Raw genomic sequence first — 23,054 nt, forward strand, 5'->3', positions numbered from 1 at the left:
TAATATAATATATGTTACGACCGTTGAACTTTTATAATCTGAAATAGTTTAAGCATGATCACTTTGATTTGTACTTTGATTTCACAACAAATAGGTTTCTGGAAACTGAAATTATGAAAATGTGCTGAAAAATATACAGTACGGATAATGATATCCATAATTCAACCATACTTCTATAATCTAAAATAATTAAGCAGAAATTGTTAAGTTCATTGGTTTTGTAGAAAAGCTAACTTATTTAATTACAAAAATGTAAATCAGCTTCTATAAAAGGTCAAGGGTCAAAAGATTAAAATATTGAAGAAAGCACTGGCAACAACCTGGCAACCCTGAATGGCGCAAAGCCACCAGACAATGGGAACACTTAATTCAACAAAAAGGGGCCATTGTCACAAGAGGTGCGTGTTGCTTGGCGGTATTTAATTTATTTTGGCCACAAATATTGGTTTACCCTCGGCTTGCCAAAGAAGAAAGCACCACGCAAATCTTTTCTCTTTCTTTCAATTCGCAACACACACCAAACCTTTCATTGGGCTCGAAAGAAGTTTCACTTTTTTGTGTCATTTAAACTGTAGCAAATGCATTCGATATGGTTTGTTGTTTAAGCTTCCACTGGCCTAATCCATCAACCAAAATATCGAGACTCTATTAAGGGATTTGTGCAGTAGTCGTCTTCTCCATCAATCATGAAAGATTGTACAATGATTGATGATATTATGTAAACGAAATGATCTAACCACAGAGCAGAGAGAAGAAAATGAACAATGGTTTTGCAAAAGGATTATATTTTAAATTTGACAAGTAAAACTTAAAGATTCTTTCAAATTTGTTAATAATATTATTATTATTTTATATTTCATATACATTAATATTGTTTTTGATAATTTCTAATGATATTTTTTAATTTGTATTTGTCTTAACATACAAAGTTTATATTGTTTTTCATGTTCTTTGGGGAAACATTTTAAGGTTGAATAATGTATTTAATGGCATTCCATTAGTAATAACTTAAGTACTCACCTCAAGTATATTTTCCCTGAGTGTAATTTCGGTTCCCACTGGTCACTGACATTGACTTTGTTTTGCCAGACGAGTCTCGTTTAGGGAGCAAAGCGAATCCAATTGATTTAACCTCATCATAGCTGCTAACTAATCTGGAAACTTAAACTAATCCCAAACCTGGACACAAATATATTAAAACGAAAGCGAAAACAAAGAAAATGCCCATGAACCTTTATTTTTTATAATATATATACATTTTTATGGTTAGATAATTTATATGTTTTTGATTTTCAAATGTAACGAAATAATACATTCGTTTTTCCCAACTCCTAGCCATTGTTTAATATTATTTGTTAAATAAGAAACCCTAAGAGTTGCGAATCTAAAATAAAAACAGAGCTATCAAACAGAGACACATTCGCGAAAAGATACAATGGCATTGTCTTTGAATTTCGTCAGTTCTTTAATTACGCCTAAAACACTTACCCTCGATTGGGGTTTTGGCAAATAGTGCCAATTATATGCCTTTTTGGGTGTAAACAAATTCGGATTCGGATTCCAAGCGTGTTTAGAACAAATATAGCCAAAGCCAAAAAAGAAAAAAATAATAACAAAAAGCCATAGATCTCGAGATCCCGAAACAGATGTTTGCTTTGGCCAAATAACTTTTAATCTTTGGGCGATTGGATGCTGAATTGGATGGAGGCTTTTGCTATGGATTCGAGAACTATAAAACTCAGATGGAAGTTCTTGGGTAGGCACAGTTATCCAAAGATACGCAACTGAAAGATGCGATTTATCTGCGTTGTGATACTGGGCTGCCTGGTGGCAGGCACCTATGCCGCAACCACAGCCAGCGATCCCACATCCTCCTCATCCTCGACATCCCCGTCGACATCCTCAACCTCCACTTCCTCCACATCCCCGTCCACGTCCTCATCGACCTCGACTTCTCCTTCGACATCTTCCACTTCATCGACAACCTCCACATCCAGTTCGTCCACCTCGGACACCGCAACCACCACCACCACCACGACAACCACAACCACTGTGGCACCCACGACGACCACAACCACCGAGGCTACAAAATCCAAGAAAGTGGAGCGAAGGGTTCACTACAGGAATCGCCGATCCAGGAAGGATAAGAAGAAGAAGAAGAAGGTCAAGAAGGTCAGGAGGAGGAAGAACAAGCGCAGCCGTCGCAGCGGTTAAATCAAACCAAAGATTTCAAACTAACCCACTGATTCCACAGCAAAAATAATTATAAATTAATTTGACCAAATAAAGAAATATAACCTACATATGGAAGTTCATTTTCGCAATTTTAGAAATTTTAGTTGGGTTCAAATTACCAAATTAGAAACCCTTGAATAAAATACGCTTTGTATTGAGTTTTTTAGTTAATGCTTTTATTTATTATATTATATGGTGGGATCGACTCTAAAATCGATCTCTCAAAATGAGTTCTATGACACTTTCGGTTATACAAATGAATTAAAAAAGTTGTTTTTTTTTGTGGTTTTTTTTGTAGGCTTTTGTTTTGTGTAATTTTCGATTAACTAAGGGGAAAGACATGCGACGACATCAAATGAACATCGGATAGAATGTCCACACAAATGTAGATATATATACTCGTATATGTAGATATAGGTTTTAAGTAAATTGTCTGCCAATTTGCGTATCTATATGTTGTGTATATATATATATATATAGGTATATATGCGAAGTCATATCCGTAGACTTAGGTGGCTAAAAACGTTTTGAAAATCGAATATCGAATCGAAACACAAAGTGAAGAAGATAGTTGCAAGTATAAAAAATAGGTTTATGTTTGTTTATCCTTCTACAAATCTTCCATCCTCGTTTTACATTATCTTTTTTATATAAAATCTTCTTCTTCAATCTTCTATATCCACAACCTCAACCTGGCCAGCAGTATGCGTGTGTGTGTATGTTTTTTTCTTTTTGTATCTATGTTTATAATCAGCGACCTCAGTTTTGTTTTTTGTTTTTTCGTTTTTTTAGGTGGAAACAGGAAGCGGCAACAAGAGCAAATTCTCATTGCTTAACTGCGATTGATTTGAGTTTTGATTATTTTTTGGGATGGTTTTCTTTATCAGTATGCTCATCTATAATATATAAATGTGTAGATCATCGTTCAACGTTTATAAAAAAATATATATGTATATATATGTTTCGCCATGAAGTTTGAACTGTTCTCTCAAGACTTTTCTTTCTGGGATGTCGATAATGCACCAATGTGGGAATATTTATACAATAAGTATAAGTATATCTGTAAATGGATATGTTTTACTTTTCTCATTTTATTTCGGCAACATTGTTATTGAATTTACGTTAAGGTTTGCTTGTGAACTCTTTTGGGTTTTAGTTTTTCTTTTTTGGAATGAATTCTTGCTTTAGTATTTCGAAGAATTAACAAAAGTGTGAATGCTGAAGGCAGAATCAAGAGTTGGAATCGGTTAACTTTACAGATAACTATAAGTTAAGGGCTTTGCCAAGTGCACTTCGCAATTATTCAAGAGGGAAGCCTGTATAATAAGAGTTCTTCAACATATAATTGTTCTTATGCTTCCCCATCGAATAGTTACAAAATGCACAATGGATTGTTGAACTGGACTTCATTGGTTTACATAGAAAAGTATACAAAACTAAATTGCTACTTAATTAAGGTACAAAAAAATGGAAAAAAAATAAGCGAATCGAAAGTTGATGGAAATCTCTTTTTCGAATTTGGGCTTTAGGAGCTGTTTTTTGTTTTGTTTTTTTTTTTTTTAGTTAGTTAGTTAGTCTAGGGTAAGTAAATGGGGTTATTATGCTATTACATATTTCATATTTTGTGGTTCATTGTGGTTGCTTATGCGCCTTTCGATCTCTAGATATATATTTAATATTGTATTGTATTTCGCCTCTCATTTCGTTCTACGCTTTTCACTTCTTTAACATTCATTTTGTTTTTGTTAAATTTTATTTTAAATATCACGGCATTCAGCTGAGGTCTGATCTGATCTATTTCTTATGCTTATATATCTTTCCATACGATTTTGTTTATCATTTTTTATTGCATTGGCATTTCACATTTTAGTTTTGGGTGTTTACTTCTTCTTTTATTTTTTTTTTTTATGTTTTTGTTTTTGTGTTGCATAAAAGTCAAACAAACAGCGAAGAAAAAAATAATAATGGCTTTCGGATATCGTCTATGGACTAATCTTTTGGACTAAACAAAACGGGCAAAAATTAAACTAAAATAGCTCGTGACAGAGACACAGATACAGATACGAATACCGAGGATGCGGATAGAGATGGAGTTATAGATACAGATACGGATACAGATGGAGGGGATATAGAATAGAGCAAGCACCAAGAGCTAAGTCTAGGGATCCTCGCCAGCTCGCGGATTGAAGAGCTGGCTGCAGATGCGTCGCAAGTGGAGCTGGCCGCCCAGGAGGCCCGCTCTCTGCATTAATTCTCACAAATGCCGCCGCCCCAACTGGCGATCCTTCCGCTCCTCCTCCTGCTCCTCCTGCTCATCCTGCTCATCCCGCTCCTCCTCGTCCTCCTCCTCGTCCTTATCCTCCCGCTCGTTATCCTCATCATCGTCCGGCTGGAATCGCGATCCACCCCGTTGAGCTCCAACCGCAGTGGTGGTCGCACTCTCGCTGAAGTGCATCAAATTGGTGTCCATCAGGCCGTTGGTCAAACTCAGTGGCGGTGAGGACTGGGATGGCGGTCCTTCCAGCGAGAGGCGACTGTTGGTGCTGATGCTGCTCATGCTCAGCTGGTCGTCGAACACCTCGATGTTCACCACCGTCGAGAGTTCACCGTGGTCGCCGAACGAATGGCGAATGGGATAGGAGGAGTCACCGGTGGCATCGCCAACATTGTTCACCTCCAGTTTCTGGATCTTGTTGTTCAGCATCGCGTTCGGATTCAGATTGCCTTTGGTTGGGATTATGTTGTTGTTGATGTTATTGTTGTTGTTGTGGGCCAAGCCATCCAGTTGATCCGTGGTGAAGTAGTTGCCTAAAATCAAAAATGGAATAGAGATTAGTTAGCTATTTAAAAAAAAATCTAAAAGAGGAAATTTTTGCAAAGGATTAACCATTTAAAATGGGTTTTTCATTTGAATTTCAAATATTTTTCATAATAATCGAACCAAAATTGCTAATTGCTAGACAAAAGAGCTATTTTTAAGATCTTTTTTAAAGTTTATTGATAATGCGTGGAATTTTAAAACATTTATGAACTTTTTTTTTTTTGGGTTAAATGGGAATTATGTATTTTTGAAAATCATAAAAAATGTTCCATTTTCCAGATTTAAAAAAATTCTATTATATTTGATAAGATTTAACCTGGAAAACAAGAATCCAAAGCCCAAATAACAACACTTTATAGTCGCATTTGTTGTTTTAACTAAAATTGCATTTATTTAATCATACATCGTTTAATTAAATTAAATTTAGAGTTTAGCGATTTCCTTGCCTCCTTTTTTTCATCCATCTATCCATCTCTCAAACGTAAATCATAAATACTGCGAGTTAGATATCATTTTTTATATAATATATATACAGAAAAAAATTGATTTCCTCACTTTATACAATCTTTCAAAGAAAAACTAAAAAAAAAACGAAATAAAAACATACACAAGAGACCATTTGTAATAAGTTTAATAAATTAACAAACAAGTATGCATGGTTAAGAGAGAAAAATAATAGAAATTCAAAAAAAGAAAACTTGAGTGAATCTAGATGAAAACTTGAACGAGTATGGAGAAAACTTAACGAAAGCAAAGCCTAAAAACAAGTTAAAACAATTGTGACATTGGACAATCAGTATTATAATCAATATTATGTAGTTCAGTTATTAGTTGCTTGCACTCGAATAACACGCAGTTGGATTTTCCGGGCAGGATAGTGTTTGATGTCTCGGGGAAAATCGGTCTACAGATTACGTAAATTGAATACCCATATGGGGTTGCATATTTATTTAAACCATTAACTTCCAACTGTGTGTCCTGCAAACTTTAGCTGCAGTGTGTTAGTGTTTGTGTGTGTGTGTGTGTGTGTATAAGCTAAGGGGGCAGGATATCAATTTTACAAATTTCGATCGCCACACTGAGCGGATTTTCGGGCGCCTTTTTATATACAATTTGAGAGCATTAATTATGGTTGTGTGTTTAGTGTGTGTTTACGTTAACATTTAGGCCTTTTTCATTCATATATAGCATATATGTAGTATATATATATATAATCCTTTTTTATATTAATAATTTCTAGAGATGTATAGCTAACAATATAACTTTGCACTTAAAAATCGGTTAGTAATTAAATATTTTTTGTCGCTTTTCCTCGTTTTTCTTTTGTTTGTGTTTTTTGTCTAAACGAATAGCTACAGTCGTTTTTTATTTTTTTTTTTTTTTTCTTTGTTTTGCTTTAAATTATGCATTATAACTAAGTTTTTGTTTTTTCTTTTCGATAAATCACAATTTTTTTGCAGAGTTTTGTGTTTTTTGTTTTGTTGTTTTTTTTTTTTGTTTGTTTGTTTGTTTGTTTTTGTTTAGTGTTTAGTGAAATGATATACGTTTTTACTTTGCACACAGCTAAAAAGTAAAGAATCTAGAGTCATCATCGTTTGTCGTGGTTGCTGTATCCTGTTTGTATATATTATATATAATATATAACTTTTGAAATTTGTTTTTGGTGGAGGAGTGTCCCTCCCTTCGTTTGCTGCTGTCCTGGATTTTTGGGGGAATGATGTCCTTGGTTTCCCTACTTGGCTCTGGTTCTGTCCACCGCCGGCTGATCACCTTCCTCCTGTTTCAGAATGGCATTGGGCTCTTCTGGCCGCTCCAAAGACCCCTGCTGATCCTCTGAAGACTCTGGATCCTGCTGGAGGGCATGGGCAGTGGGTGCTCCGCCATCCTGTCGATTGGCGGTGTACAGATGCCATAGAACCACCAGGCTAAAGACGCACAGCAAACATATCGCTAATTCTTATCTCTTGCGTCGCTTCGTCTTCTTCTTTGTGGCACTCGGCGGGCTGGCCACGCCCACACCAACGCCCACGCCCACCGAGGTGATACCCGCAGTAGCTGCACCTCCAGAGGTGGCTCCACCTATTCCTCCCACTCCTGAATGACCAGCCGAACCGGATACTCCGCCGCCGGACAATCCAATGCCCAGGGACAAACCCAAGCCCGTGGGATCCGAGTGAACCGTCGTCTCCACACTGCTCTCCTCCGCCGACGACGTGGAGGACGAGGTGGCCGCCTCGATGGCCGCTATCAGGTTGATCTTATGCTCCAGCTTCTTGGTCTTTAGCTTGTGCGGCGCAGCGGCGGAGGAGGAGCACGAGGTATACACCAGATTGTCATCGGATGTGGTCGCCGGAATGGGACCTTCGCTATCAGTTGTGCTTGTGGCATTTGTGGTGGTGGTGGCCACGCCACTGCTGCCAAAGTGCAACAGATCCTCGGGCAGTGATTGCTCTGGTTCCACCTCCACTTCTATATCCTCCCCATCCTCCTCCGCCTGCTGGTTTTTATAGGGAACCTCCTTGCCGGGGTGTCCCTCTTGCAGTTCCAACTGGGAGTCACACATGCTGATGCTGATCAGGGGACGCAGCTCCTCGTCATCCGGTTCCCGATCCCTTTGCTGTTGATGTTGCTGCTGCTGCTGCTGCAATTGGAGTTGCTTCAGTCGCTTGTGCTTCTTGCTCAGCTTCTTTACCGGCTCCTCCATCACGACAATCTCCTCGGAACCCGATGAGTTGTTCGAAGTGGATGTGGACTTCTGCAGGGAGAGCGCTTCGAGGGTTATGTAAACCGGTTCCGGTGGGGTAACCACCTCGGATTGGGCTTCCGGGTCGGAGTCCCTTAACCTTTCCTGTTCGTTCTCATAGTGCAGCGAACCGCAAAGAGCTAGTATCAAATTTTGTTCCGTGAATCCTCGTGGCGGTGGAGAAATCTTCCTTGGAACGGCGGCCGCATTCTCCTGGAGAGGACTCTCGAAGTTGATCAGGCTAACCGCTTCCTTCTTGGAGTCCTCCTTGACCTCCAGTGGTTCGAGGGCGGGAAGTGGTGGCAGATCTTCCAGTGGCTTCAGCCCGCTCAGAAAGTCCTCGAAGTTGTCCTTCACCACCTCTTTGGGTGGTGTAATCAATCCCGGCAGAAGTTTCTCATCCCGCTTATTTTCCGGACTCGATTTGGTTGGTTTCTTGCCCAAACTGGGATAATCCTGAGCGGCGGGCAGCTTGGGTGGTGTCTCCTCGACGACCCGTCTCCATGGACTGGTCACAGTGGTCGCCGGGATGATGAGGGGCTTTTCGGCTTCCAGAGCTTTCTCCTTGGCCCTCTCTTTCTCCTTTTTCTCCTTGAGCTTGGCCTCTCTTTCCTTTTCTCTCAGCTGCTCCTCTTTCTCCTTCAACTTGACTTCTCTTTCAAGCTCCTTCAGCTTTTCGGCTCTCTCCTTCTCCTTAAGCCTCTCTTCCTTTTCTTTTTCTTTGAGCTTTTCCTCCAGTTCTTTCTCTTTGAGCTTTTCTTGCCTTTCCTTCTCCTTGAGCTTCTCTTCTCGCTCCTTTTCTTTTAGCTTCTCCTCCTTTTCCTTTTTCTTGAGCAGCTCCTCCTTGATTCTTTCCTCCTGAAGCTTTTCTTCTCGTTCCTTTTCCTTGAGCTTTTCTTCCCTTTCCTTTTCCTTGATTTTCTCAGCTCTTTCCTTCTCCTTGAGTTTCTCTTCACGTTCCTTTTCCTTGAGTTTCTCCTCTCTTTCCTTTTCTTCGCGCTCCTTTCTTAACCTTTCTTCCCTTTCCTTCTCCTTAATCTTTTCTTGTCTTAGCTTTTCTTCCCTTTGCTTCTCTTTTAGCTTTTCTTCTTTCTCTTTTTCCTTTAACTTTTCTTCCTTGAGCTTTTCCTGCCTTTCTTTCTCCTTCAGCTTTTCTTCTCGTTCCTTCTCCTTGAGCCTTTCTTCTCGCTCTTTTTCCTTTATCTTTTCTTCCTTAAGCTTTTCTTCTCTCAACTTTTCTTTAAGTTTTTCTTCTTTTTCCTTCTTAATTCTTTCCTCCTTAAGCCTTTCTTCTCGTTCCTTTTCCTTTAGCTTTTCTTCTCGTTCCTTCTCTTTTAACTTTTCTTCTGCTTCCTTAAGCTTCATTCGTTCTTCCCTTTCCTTCTCGTCCTGTCTTGCTTTTCTTTCCTTTTCCTTCAGCTTCAGCTCCTTTTCTCTGTCGATTGTCATGGTTGCCACTGATCCTCCGAGTTGTTGTTTCTTTTTAGCCATCTTGGGGACCTCCTCCTCCGGATTCTGCTGATCCGACTGATCCTCTTCCTCCGCATCCTCGTCCTCAGCACCCGGCGCACTCATCTCCACATGCAAACTCAAACCTTGGGCACTGGCACTGCTCACCATGACGGCGGCAATGCTATTTTTGTTGGCCAACAAACTATCAGCATGATCCGATTCCGCATCGGAGATCTCCTGCTGCTGCTCCTTTTCATCCTGGGGTTTCTTCACCACCACTGGCTCCTCCTCCTCCACCGTGATGATCTCCAGCTCTTGGACCTTCTGGATCTCCGGCTTCCTTTCACTGACTTTTCCGCTGGTCTTTTGCTTGTTACTCTTGTTGTTGGCCTTCTTCGCTGATTTCGCGATGGTGGCAGTGGCCTCATCCTCGGACGTTCCACTTCCACTTTTTTGGCTGGCAGTTTTATTGTTGTTATTGTTGTTGTTGTTATTGTTGTTACCCTTTGGCTTATTTAGGTTCGAAAGCTCGGCGAATTTCTGCGCCTGCGCGGCATCCTCGGCTGCTGCCAAAGATCTCAGGGTTTTCTGCTGATGTTGCTGTTGCTGCTGATGTTGCTGCTTCTGCGATTGCTTTTGGGACTTTTGCTTCTCCTTCTGGACGAGCACCTCGTCCACTTCCTTGGCAATCACCGGCACAATCAGCTTATTCACCAGCACCACAGGCGGCTGACAACTGGCCTGTTCGATGAGTTCCGATTGCGCAGCTTCCTCAGTGGTTTGCTCGCTCTTCTGCAGAAGCTTTTGCCTTTCAACCGGATCGCTGCAAAAGATGGCCACCACTGGTCGAAATAGAGCCTCATCGCAATTCTCATGGATCACCGTCTCCTCGGCGGCCAGTTGGCCAACCACCTCGTCGAGCATATCCGTTTGCAGTTCCCCCGAGATGCCGGCATTCAAATCGGTGACAGTGCCCAATGGATTGACCATTTTCTCCACCCGGGAATAGCTGCAAATGTTGGGCAGAACGGAGGCCAATGCCGAAATGGAATCCATCTCCGCATCCGATTGCTGCTGCTGATGATGATGATGATGCTGGTGCTGGTGCTGGTGCTCCACCTCCACCTCGTCCAGATCGTTGAGACTCTCGTGCTCGGCGAGGGCATCGTAATAGCAGGCATTATCACAATTCGAGGAACTGCCACCTCCAACGGCGGTCAGGTGTTCCCCAGAAGCTGGAGAGGATGCGGTGGCCAGGTGGTGATCGCCACTGGTGATCGATGGTGCAACCTGATCTCCGGCTGCTCAGGGTCGCGGGGCAACAACGGTGGGGCACAGGACACAGAACACAGAGCGGAGAAAAAGAGAAATAGAAGAGAAAACAAATTATGAGAAAAGCGCATTTTGGTTTCGTACAGGAAACAAAAAACAAAAAGCCAAAGGCGAATTTTGATTTGGATCTTTGATTTGACGTTTTTGAAAATGTTTAATTACTTGCTATTAGATTTTAGCTTCTCTTGGTTGGTTTTTTTATTTATCGTAATTGTTTATATTTGAACTAAGCTTTTTTTTGTGGCATTAGGCGCGTTTGAAATTATGTATTTTTCGAGCAGTTGGATCGATCGAAAAGGAAGCGGAAAACACTCAAAACAAAAATTGGGAATATCGAACGTTGAACAGAAAAGTAAAACTTTGTAAATATATAGATAGTTGTTTTGGGCAACTTAAGAAAAATGACAAACGAAAATATAAAGTATATATAATTAACTTTTTGTTTTTTGTTTAGTGTGAAAACGAAAACGAAAAGAATTAAAAAATTAAAGTTAAGAAAATAGCGTGACATTGATTTTGGGTAAATAATAAGAAAACTGGATATTGTTTTTATCGTGAATTTTGAATTGCGTTTTCGAAATTTTTATGGCTTTGGCTTTTTATTAAAAGATTCATGTAGATTAATGTGCTCTTTCCTCTCAACCGTTCTCTCTCTCTCTCTCTCCTCTCTCTCTCTCTCCCCTGCTTTCTCCCTCACTCCATCTCACTCGACCCCAATCACTCTATTGCTTTCTCACTCGCACGTGCAAAGAAACTTTCGGTTTAGAATTTTTCCATTCGTCATTTTTAGCAAAAGAATAAAAATTAAAAGTGTATCACAAGAGACAAAGGTACAGAAAAGGAGAAAAGGGGAACCCCAATAAAAGTTGTAGCAAAGCGGAAGCGGAAGGGACAAAGCACAGAGGTGAAAATTGCAACGTGGTTAAAAGTGCAACCAGATGGTGAAAAGTGTCAGAAATGTGGTGAAAAGGATACAAATCAAGGTGAACAAAGCAAAATGGATGGTGAAAACTGAAAAAGGATGCTGAATGTTGAAATTTTGAAATGTTTAAATCGCTGGTGTGGAGACTCAAGTTTTAGTGAAATGTGTCATGTTAATGGTAAAGACATAAAACAATTTCAAAACTGTAAAATGGCAATGGCGAAAATAATATTAAATAAGAATATTTCAGCAAAAGGGAGACAAAAAGTTTAAAAAGTGAATAGAAGCTGAGAGTGTAAAAAATTAAGAAAAGAAAAAGTTTAAAAGCTAAAGAACTGAAAACTAAAGTAATTATTAGTCAGGAGTATGAAGAAAGGATACAGGAAAGTTTATAAAAATTAAAATTTTTCGCTTTAACAGTGCTGCGTTGTGGTGAGACAAGCTTTTAAATTGGGCTGAAATGTTTTTTTTTTTTTTAAGGAAATCAGACAAGATCAAGGATAACAATATTTCAATACATTTTATCCGATCAGTCCGACCAAGTCCCAGGTTAAGTGCACGACAGGATTAACAGCGACCAATGGGGCAAACTAGTGTTAAAAGTTGATGAATATACACGAGTTGCAGAAGAATTCTTTTTGGGGGAAGGGTTTTTGTGTCGTTTATTTTTTTCTTATTGGGGGATCTGCTGTGACAAAAATGTTGTTAGCTTAAATTTAGTTGTAATTAAAATAGAAATAGATTAATTTTAGTTGTATCTCGTTTTAAGGGCTAGACAAAAACACCAAAAGAAAAATTCATTGTTAATTTGCATAAGTGATTTTAGTTCCGGCTAGAAAAGAAAATTTCAAAAACTAAAGTTTAAAAAGAACACCAACACACTTACACCACAAAAAACACTCCAATACATACGCTCAGACACACACACACACACAGAGAAGTGGGAAATGTAAATGGAATGAGGAGGAGAAAGCTTAGTGAAATGAGAAAGTAGAGCTGAAGGATCATGCAAGGGTGAGAGAGGTGAGAGGTGGGAGGGATGGCTGCAACATCATCGTCATCATCTTCATCATAATCATCATCATAGTTCATCATCATTATTATCAACAACCAACAACCAATGCCAATTTCGTGGTGTTTCATAATCAAGATTAAAATACAGATTTTTTTAATTGGTTCTTTTGACCACCAAAAATATTTTGAATTAAACATTTTCATTTAGAAAGCGTTCGAAATAAAAAACAAAAAAATATATGTAAATATTTATAAAGATAAATATGTGTTTCCAAAACAAAAAACGTAAGTGAGAATGTAAATAAAATCCAAAAACGTATAAGAGAGAACACAAAACGTTTGTATAGATCGTAGACAATTAATAAACAAATTTGTGAAGACATCGATAACCAGCTAACGATCAACGGGGATGCCTTTGATTCCGGGGATTAGATCGCTTCAATGGTCGCAAAATGGAACCGAGTTCTCTTTCAGAACCACACAAGCAATAAACCACAAGCCAAAATCATCGGCCAGCATTCGAATAGTCTTTCACAACATGCGATATTTATGTGTACATCTATCCAGGACGAAAAAAACTAAGGATTCGTTTGCCACTCACCCGAATTCTCACGACGCGCCGCTGCCGTTGATGGGGATTCGCGCATGGCATCCGCCAAGTCCTCCTTCAAACGGGTATCACCATGTCCATAATCCGAATCCAGGTGACCATGTCGGAAGCGATCCATCAGCTTGGGACTCTGCTCAATGCTGCCTGATGGGGGTGTACAAAAAGCGGAGTCAGATCGAGAAATGCATGATCCAAGGAAATCTGATCTACTTACTGTACGAACCCGATTCGATGAGAACCGGTACTCCGGCACCACTGCGTCCCGTCACCGCCGAGCTACCGATGCCAGCTCCTCCAACGGATGTGGCTGCATTGAGGGGCATGTTCAGCGGACTGGAGCGATCCTTGCCGCCCAGCGAACCCACTCCCAGGCTCGAGGCACCAGCTGCCGTCGATGGCAACGTGGTGGTCGACGTCTTGGTAACACCAATCTCCACCGCCTCTGCATCAACGTGGTTTAGATTTGAGCTGGGGGAAACAGAAGTCCAATTTACAAATTAATTTAACATAATTTTTGAATAGATACTCAAATGAGTAACTTCATTAAATAAAAGCCAAGCTATTGTTTAACATGGTGATGTAAATTAATAATCAAGAATTAAAGCATTTATGTACATGGTTGCCAAAAAGATGTTTAAATTAAACTATTAATTTAATGAAACACTAAATAAGTAAGCTATAGATAATCGCTCACCCGCTGGGCGTATTGTAGTTCTTGAAGACGAACTGCGGTCCCATCCACAGCCGGCGATGGGGACCCGCATGCGTGATGATCTCCACCTGGGCCAACCAACTCTCGGACCGCTCATCCGGCTCGTCGAAATTGTGGGCGCTGTCCAGCAGCAGGCTGGCATGGCGATCCTTGATCAGCCAATTGTCCAGCGTCAGCGGTGGTGCGATTTCTTGAGATCCATCCTTGCGCCGGCCCAAGTTCCATTGGGCGCGTGCCTCCACCTCCAGTTCGATGGGCGTATCATCACAAATCTTCTCTTTGGCAACATCTACAAAGTGTTATTAAGTCTTTGTAATGAAATATCTTTTTTAGATGATAGAGAGGCTACATACGTGAGGCTTGCTTCGTGTCCAGATCGTATTGAATAAGTGCCCCGTGGCCGGCCATCACGAAGAGCGAGTCGACCGCCTTGCGCTGGACGCGATGCGGTTGCTCGCGCGTTGCCATCGGTGGCTCCAGGAGCCAGGAACGCGACTTGGCGAAGATGGAGCAGACGCTCAGCGGTTTCCCGCTGTCATCCGATAGCGAGCTCAGTCGCTGTCGCTGCCGCTGGCTGCTGCTGCCGCCCACGCCAACGCCATGACCGCCATGACCGCCATGACCACCGGAACTAACGCCCGGACCACCGACGCCACCAACTCCGCTCCCAACACCCAGGCCCGCCGATCCAGGCGGCGATCCCAGCGTGAAGGGCTGACGCAACTGGGCCAATGGCTGCACCACCGACGGACGCGGATACGGCGGCAATGTGGGATTGTGGTACGGCTGCAGAGATTGCACAAACGTTGTGCTCTCCGAGTGCGAGATCGGCGAACTGGAACGGCCATCGGCACCCAGGCCGGCGCTCCGGTGGAAGCGCGACAGCTTGTTGACCACGTGCAGCGAGGTGTGCGTGCGAACGCCCATGGCGCCGCCGTAGGGCGTGATGGGGAAGACGTGGGTGGTGCCGCGCAGCGTGGACACCGCCGCCCAGCGCGAGTCCAGCGAGAAGGCGATGTGCTGCACCTTGGCGCTAGTATCGCCGCGATGCAGCACATACAGATGATGAACGGCGGCCAAGCTGGGACCCACGGGATGCGGCTGCACGCGAAACACGTGGAAATCATGGCCACGTCGGTCGGCGGTTAGCAGCAACATGCCGGAGCTGTCGAACTCCATGGCGACCAAGGCCTCGCTGTGGGCCACAAAATGAGCCACAATCGGATCGCCACCGCCTTGTGAGCCGCCCGTGGAGCTCAAAGGAGTGCCCGACGTGGGACTGTAGTCCTTCACCGGATGCTGGAATAAACACATAAAATCAGTTGTAAATTAAGGACGCTTCGAATGGAAACACAACTTAGGTACCTTCACATCGATGATGGTGACCACGCCGGACTGCTTGGCATCCGGACCGCCGCTGGCCGAGTCGAAGCTGCTGCTCTTCGAACTGGCGCCGCTGCCACCGGTTGTGCCCGTCAAGCCGGCGGCCACCTGCTCGCCCAGCTCTCGCAGTCCCTTGCCAAACGACTTGGCCGCATTGAGCACGGTGGCCGTGTAGCTGGGAACGCCCTCGCCATCGCACCCGCCGCCACTGCGCTTTGAGTGCAGCAGCTTGTGCTCCGCATACGCCAGCCAACGCGGTCCCAGCGCAATGGGATTGGGATTGATCCTGCAAGGGAAAGTGCAAAACAATGCATAAGTTTATGTTCGAAAGTTTGTGCATTCGTGCAAGCTTAATACCCAAATTATCCCTGATCAATTTAATTATTATACCTACATTTTTACCTGATTTAAATTTGACTGCAAAGAAATCTATGAAGCAACCTTTAACTATTTTTTATCACCTAACCCTTGAACACTAAAAACTACAATCAGAGTCAATTGATCAGCTTAAATTACCTAGTAACACGGTGTAAAAAAATTGCTTCTATTAGCTGGTTATTATCAATGTTTTTAGTTACCTAATTCGCAATGATTAGGTGGAATATAATACATAATTAAATATTCCCATAAAAGTGAGTGAAACTATTAACAATAGCATACATTAAATATTAACCGAGTTTAATTTGATCAGGTATTATTTTCTAAACCAAAAGACAAGGACACATTAAATCAATAGATGCAACTCACCCCGGACTGGGATAGCAGGTGGTGATGGTGAGGCGATCCTCCAGCGTCCTGGCATCGAAGACGGCGATTCGTTCGTGGAACGTGATGACCACCGCCGAACGATTCGCCTGGATGTCGAGCACGGCGTTCTTGAACTTAATCGTCTTCACCTGGACGCCCGTTTTGAGGGACATGAAATTGACGGCGCTGAATTGAACAGCGGCCGAAACGCCAATTCCGCCAACTCCTCCACCGGCGCCGCCAACTGATGTGATTCCTCCGACGCCGCCGCCGCCACCCAAACCCGAGCCGCCGGCCAAAAGGCCACTGGCCGCTGCACTGCCTCCATCGACGAACGCCACCAGCGGCCGTTTCTCGGCAAAAGCATCGATTGGCTCATCTGCGCGTCCGTTCTCGTCCAGACCGGCAGCCGTCGCCGGTGTGGGCAGCACCCGGAGGGCGGTGACGACGCCGTGGCGCCAGGATAGCACCTCGACCGCCTCGCCATTGGCCGGAATTGCCCACACCTGGACACCCAGACCATAACCGAGGATCAGCAACAGTGGCGGCGCTGCATTGCCCTCCAGTTCCCAATCGTCGCCAAAGCGGGGATCACTCACATCCGCAGCCGTTTCGAAGCGCGCCCAGGTGATGGTGTCCTTGGGATCCTGCACCGGTTGATTGGCCAGAGTTACATCGTTGATGAACCCAATCGCCGAGTCGAGAATCGACCGATCCGATACGGTTTGCGGTGGCACAATGGCGGGCACCGATGTGCCCGATTTGCTGCTGCTGCTGCCGCCGCCGCCGACGGAATTGGAGCCCAGACCGGAACCCAAGCCCGAACCGGATCCGGAGACCGATCCAAGGCCGGAACCGACCACGCCGGAGGGATGGCGGCGTGGCGAGTCCGCGGACATGTTGCGGCGGCTGCTGGGATACGCCGGTGGTGGTGGTGGTGACTGCTGGGCGCCGGAATCGCTCCGCGTCTAGCTGCTACCACAGCTGCTGCCAATGATGCTGTGCCTCCACACTGGTGGTCAGTGGTTGGCTGTTTGTTTTTGTGGGTGGCTGTTGGCAGTTGACTCTGGGGTGGCAGTGGGTGGCGGTTGGCGGTTGGCAGTCCTCGCTTGTTGCTCTCGCTTATGCGATTCTCTTTTGTCGCCTCTTTTGGAGACACTGCGTCTGATCGGCGGTTGCTTTTTGCTTGCTTTCCCTCTCACTCTCTCGCTGGCTCTCTTGTTGTCAACTGCAAGTAGAAAGCAAAAACAGTAAATAAACAAATTGAACAATATCACACATATATTTCCCGTGCTCTCCAAAGTTTTTGCTCTCTTTGGGGTGAACGCAAGTAAGCCCCAAAAAACCTTCGCCCCAAATTGTGAAACGTAAACTATGAACTAAAAGTTTAAAGATCTTATGATAATATCATGCACGTCCTTGTGTTGGCTGCTGTTAAACGTATAATTATTCATACATATGTACATATGTATATAATATGCTGTGCGACATTTCAAAATGTTCTTATGGAACAATTTAAAATATCTTATGATAACCAAAATCTTAGAAAAACCTTTCAACAGGTTTTCATAACTTTAAAAAATTAATCATACGACATGTGATCTGGATTATTTTTTGTAAAGAGTGTTAAGGGCCACCCTAATGCGCACATTTCATAGTTTCATAGTTTCTTTTGGTCATTCAATTTTGTTCCGTTTTTCCTTTGTCTCAGTCAAAATACTTTAATCTTTGGACAGAGTTACCCCCACCAACTGCCACCCGCACCACCACCCTCTTCGCTACCCACTTTTCACTCTCTTGTTACCAATTTATTAGCGAATTACGTCTATATTCTGCTCTGCGCTTTGTTTTTATTTGAATTTTTCTTTTTCGTTTCCCTTTTTTTGTCTCCCACCGCTTTTGTCAATTTCAGCAATTCCATGGGGCGCAAATTAAGTGCAATAAAAAACAACCCAATATGCTTACAAATTGAACGTATCAAACAACGCAAAAAATAAAACAATATTTGCCGTTGTTTTTTTTTTCACACTGCAAACACGAAACTAAAACAAGCTCCAAACCACAACAACAAACCTCAAAGTCACGCAGAAATCATCAGGCCATTTGCTTTAGCTGTTAGCTTCTAGTTTCAATTTTCGGTCCGCTTTTTTGCCTTTGATTTGCCAGCAAAACGCAATATGCAAACACAAAGAAGATAGCAATGAATTGTTGTTCTTTGTGTTTCCTCTTTTTATTGGAAACAAAAGTTTAAGCCCTGCCAAAGATTTTTTCTCCACCTTCTTTTCGTCGAACCCAAAGGAAGATCAGCAAGAAAACGACAACTGTCCAAAAAGGTAAGCTTTTAAAGCCACATGACCCAAAATAAATATTTTTTATTTCAGAATATCGTAGAGTTAATGACTCAATGATATGATCTGGTTACTTCCAAATTAAAAAAAAAATTTCTCAAACTTCGTTAATTTTTACTAATGCCGTTTTAACAAATATAGAACATACTCCATTCTGTTTGTTGTATATTTCACAATCGCCATTCATTAATGTTCCATCTTTTAAAAGGACAGAGGGTGAACGATCCCCTTAAATGATTACTCAAAAACCGATTGGCAGTATATGTACATATGTGCATGCGTATATACATATTTATATATAAATATGCAGTTTGCTAATTTTTCCACGTGTGGTGGCAATTGATTAAACGAGTATTTCGCCACTTATATGTACATATGTAGATAGAAATGAGGTAATTACCAAGCTATGTAAGTACAAATATATATACATATATGTAAGTGCACAATATTCCGTATTTAATTGGCTAATGATAAGACACGAAGTCGTGTAGTAAAGGCGTAATGATTCAATTAAACGCTTATAAACATTTGCGAAATACGAAGGTGGAATTTCGAAAGAGGGGTAAGTACTTTGTAAAACTCCAAATTCCCGAAACAACATTCCTTGATGCATACATTCTCATATGTTTTTATGTATGTAAATACGCGTCCATATGTGTGTTGGGGGCTGCTTAATGGTTAAGCCCCCAAAAACTGTATCACAAAGCGGGTAGTGGGAGAAGCGCAGCTGCATCGCTACATTCTTCAATTGGCTTGGCACACGCGCAACAAAACCAAAAACAATAACCGTAATAGCAACAAGCAATGTCACACACACTTACACACCCAAAGCAACTTGTGAGAGTAAGAGAGGGTGGTCCACCGCCCCCTTGGGGCTTTTCTTTCCCTCTCACCCACGGCGACCATCAGTAACGCATTTGTCTTTGTTTAGCAATAGGCATCCAAACGGCATTAATTCGACGTTCCGAGATGAGAGTGCAACAAGGACGGAGAGAGTGGGGGAGAAAGATAAAGACCCCTCAATGTTAATACAGTAAAACTTGGAAAACAAACTACAAGGCACCATTCAAAATTTGGGTCATCTTTATCATTCTCCGATATTGAAATGTATGATTCTTGTTGTATTTCAAGATGAGTGTACTCTATAGCTCGCTGTACTAACAAACGTAATAGATACTGAATACAAGATACAATTAACCTTATACGGACTCAAAAACGGTACTTATTAAATTAATTTGTTTTCCAAATTTGCCAGTTCTTAAGTTCAATTTGTGATTCTCTGTTAAATTTAATACGATTCTTCTTATAGACGTCCAACTGTACCTCCCCTTGTATTAGTTTACACGTATCCTTGACACTCGATCAATTCCAGAGCAAGTTCAAACGGTAACTTGGCCACCACATAAACGAATATTTTTGCTCAATGCAATTTCTTTTTCTTTGGGCTTCAGAAATACTAAAAGAGAAAATGCAAACGAAAAGAGAGACCCCAAAAGAGAGTGTTTATGTGCTGAGCATGTTTTTGTTGGCTCCCCATTGTTTATGCTGCCAAAAGCCACTTGACAAAAATCTCAGCAAGAATTTTTTTCTTTTTTTGTTTTGTTTCCTTTTACGATAGGCAAAAATATATACGACAATAGCTTATTCACAAGCGATTGCAGCTTGCGAACAGGTGTTACTAAAAATATAAATACCAACACACACCGTTTAAATATAAGATATGCAATTTCATCAGATCTAGAAATAAAAACTAGGTTTTTAGCTCTGAGTAACCGCAACTTTAATATAGTAAAATATACGATAAAATACTAACATTTATTTTTACCTTTTCACCTTACTCTAGCCATTTCATCTGTCCTTCTACACTTTTATGGAAGCATACACATTCAAATTTAGCTGCTTAACGTATCCGTAAAACGTATTTTATATAGCACAAGTTCATCAACCCACACACAGCTGATAATTTTTACTAGATTACAGGCGAAAAATTTCTATTCGAGAAGATTAATAGGAAGTACGTATATCAGTCACACACGCCCCCGTACACCTTACCAACTGATAAGGTGCTTAAGGTCCCCGTTCTCTTTCCTCAACCTTTGGCAGTCCTTGGACGGGAACAAAGGAACCCCTTGATCTACACAGTAGATAAAACTAACCTAAAGGCGATATTATAAGTAAAGGTATAACTATTAAAGACGAACTGTTTGTAGAACGCTGGACTTTCAAAAGTCTGAAAGTTCCTATACAAGAATATAAATAAAATATCAAAACCTTGGGGAATGATAAAGTGTTGCAGATAACAAAATTTAGTTGTAACATAAAAAGTACTGCTTTTTATTAAAAATCTCATTTTTGAAAGTATCTTTAAAGACTCAGCTAACTGAAGTCCCACTGTAGTGTTGACAGGCGGAATGCAATTTTCGCTTTTCTTATGTTTTTCTTCTTTTTTGTATTTCTGCTTATTTTCAATGACACCCACCCACTCGCCCAAACATTGGCAGATTTTTTGGCAAACATTTCTATTAGGTAAAAGCATAAATAGACATAGAGGAAAGTGAGGTGTTAACCCACAACAAGCGCAGGCAGAAAAGGGGGAGGTAATTGAAAAATGTCACTTTTAATGTGCGTTTTAAATTTTGTAAATTAAGCGAAAACAGTTTGTGCCAACCAAATATTTTTGTTATTTTTTGATTACACGACCGAGTTTATTTGTTGTTGCCTTTGAATACGGTTGGAAAACAAAGAGCCAAAAGCAAAGCAATTATCAAAATATATACAGAAGTCGAAAAGTGCGAGCGAGGTAGGGATAAATGAAAAGAGAGCCGAAAACGAAAACAAAACTTTGACACACAGATGCACTTGAATGCACACAAACGCAATGACAGAAACTCAGCTGCAACTGAATTTTGTTGTTGCCCTCTCTCGCAGCAAAGTTCCACCATCCTCTCTTTCTCTCTCTCTTTTGTGCAGCACCGCACAGTGAAACAAATTTAAAACATTTATATACAAAATAATTCGAATTTAAAATGTAGTTCCTAATACAATGCCGAATTTTAAAAAAGATAAAAACCATATTTGACAGTTTTGTAAACCAAAGAAATTTTCTTTGTTAGAAGGAGACACTTAAAATATTAACATTTTTATAAGTCCCCTTTTTCTAGTAAATTAAAGTTTTTTTGATCTTTTAACCCAATGTGCTCAAATGTGTTCCACTATCAGTTTGTTTCGATTCCTCTGCTTTGTTGTTTCTCGTCTAATGCGCACATACACACACACATACACATAGGCAAATGTATCTGTGTGATTTTTTCTTCATTGTTTGTGTTTTGAAATATTGTTTTTATTCGCGTCACAGCCAAAACAAAATTTCCACTACTTTTGACATTTAAATAGCAAATACTTGGTTGTACAATCTCAGCTCTTTCTACGTTTTTTGCATTCCTGATTCTTCGCTCTCTCCTTGGCTCTTTGTTTGCACAATTTACAGGTCTGTGATTTCGTCAGAGCAACAATAAACAAATAGTTGCATAAATTGAGGTTTGATTTTTCATATATACACGATTTTTTTTCGATTTCGTTTCGTTTCTTTCTTTTTTTTTGCGCGTCAAACAAAAACAACAACTGAAGGAAGAGGAAGAACTTACCACTTGCGTTGTTGTTGCTGTTCGTTGGTTGAATCAGCAGCAGCTGAAACACAACAACAATGCCACTCGTTTCGCTCGTTCCACTTTTCTCACACGTTCCGCAAAGCGCGCACAAAAACAACAACACAAACAAAAATCATATGTTTTCAGCTGCTCGCTCTTTTTTGCTCTCTCTTTAGCTTTTGTTGTTGTTGACTTCCTTTTTGGTGTGTGCTTTCTAGTTTGTTGTTCTTTTTGGAGCTCCTCTTTTTTATTATCTTCGTTTGTTGCAGGCGGCAGCAGCAGCAACAAAATCCCCAACTGCGTCTTGCTTTTTCACTCTCTGTGTTTTCTCGCCCCTTAATTTGATTTTGCCACGCCCTCCAAGTGTTGCTTAATTGTTGGACTGCTACTAATTTACAGATTTTAGCTTTTTCGAGACGCGCAGCAAACTCTCAACTGCGAAGCTTGAGTTTTGTTTGAAAAAACTGAACTTTTCTATTTTTTTGTTTCTTCTTCTGCCGCTGCCGCCGTCGACGCAGAGCCCTATTGCTGGCTCACTCGCACACAAACACACACACACTCACGCACACCACCAATACAGACTGCGTCGTACGTTTTATTTTAATTTCTTTTTCGTCGTTATTCGTTTATGATTCTGTTGTTTTTGTTGTTGTCTACTGCCAATGTTGTTGTTGCTGCACAAAAAGTAACTGCGACATTAACTCTGCAAATCTTTCGCCTTGTTTTTGTACTCTTCCGTTAACTTATATATCGATTAAGAGACGATTTATGCGTCGCAACAAAAAAAAAAAAAACAAGTAAATAACCAAGAGAGACTGCTGCCAAAACGAAAAGGAAAAAAAACTAGTACTAGCTGGGCTAACTGCTAGCGAGCGTTTGCCTTTATTTCGTATAATATCTTCAGCGGACACTTAGTATTATTAATTGTTATTATTTTGGTTGCTGAGCTGTTTCTGTCTCAGTTTTTTGTCTCTCTCTTCTGGGTGCTGCGCCAATGTGACCGTCGCGGCTAGAAACAAAAATGCCAAGTTAGTGGAGGGATTACGGTATAGAACTTGAAGCTAGCCAGTGATGAAACATCTCTGGTT

General features: G+C 41.4%; 2 protein-coding genes across 3 annotated transcripts; one reads left to right on the top strand and one right to left on the bottom strand.

The window, feature by feature from the left end:
- The first annotated feature begins 1,403 nt into the window (after positions 1 to 1,403).
- LOC108101669 (A-agglutinin anchorage subunit) lies at positions 1,404 to 4,337 on the top strand. Its single transcript, XM_017206093.2, has one exon. It carries the CDS (start codon positions 1,792 to 1,794, stop codon positions 2,212 to 2,214), a length of 423 nt encoding a protein of 140 aa, XP_017061582.1. The 5' UTR covers positions 1,404 to 1,791; the 3' UTR covers positions 2,215 to 4,337.
- On the bottom strand, positions 2,390 to 22,993 carry LOC108101667 (breast carcinoma-amplified sequence 3 homolog). Of its 2 annotated transcripts, none has more exons than XM_017206087.2 (8): positions 21,964 to 22,991; positions 15,972 to 17,199; positions 15,207 to 15,510; positions 14,195 to 15,140; positions 13,824 to 14,130; positions 13,344 to 13,597; positions 13,121 to 13,273; positions 2,390 to 5,043 (listed from the first exon to the last, which is right to left on the bottom strand). In XM_017206087.2, the coding sequence occupies exons 2-8, from the start codon at positions 16,868 to 16,870 to the stop codon at positions 4,490 to 4,492; spliced, it is 3,417 nt and encodes a 1,138-aa protein (XP_017061576.1). In that variant the 5' UTR covers positions 16,871 to 17,199; positions 21,964 to 22,991; the 3' UTR covers positions 2,390 to 4,489. The 2 variants fall into 2 exon arrangements, with proteins under 2 accessions (XP_017061576.1, XP_017061575.1); XM_017206086.2 differs by lacking the exon at positions 2,390 to 5,043 and adding an exon at positions 6,486 to 10,552 and having other exon boundaries at positions 21,964 to 22,993.
- Positions 22,994 to 23,054: the final 61 nt, after the last annotated feature.

This window comes from Drosophila ficusphila, unplaced genomic scaffold (assembly GCF_018152265.1).
Source record: "Drosophila ficusphila isolate 14025-0441.05 unplaced genomic scaffold, ASM1815226v1 contig_198, whole genome shotgun sequence".
Classification (NCBI taxonomy): Eukaryota; Metazoa; Arthropoda; class Insecta; order Diptera; family Drosophilidae; genus Drosophila; species Drosophila ficusphila.

Excerpts from the sequence above, each read along its gene's own strand:
- LOC108101667 (XM_017206086.2), bottom strand. The coding sequence starts at position 16,870 with ATGTCCGCGGACTCGCCACGCCGCCATCCCTCCGGCGTGGTCGGTTCC. Across the intron at positions 14,131-14,194 it reads GGACACGAAGCAAGCCTCAC|ATGTTGCCAAAGAGAAGATT; the intron begins GTATGTAGCCTC and ends AACACTTTGTAG. Across the intron at positions 13,598-13,823 it reads AACTACAATACGCCCAGCGG|CTCAAATCTAAACCACGTTG; the intron begins GTGAGCGATTAT and ends TGTTTCCCCCAG.
- LOC108101669 (XM_017206093.2), top strand. The coding sequence starts at position 1,792 with ATGCGATTTATCTGCGTTGTGATACTGGGCTGCCTGGTGGCAGGCACC.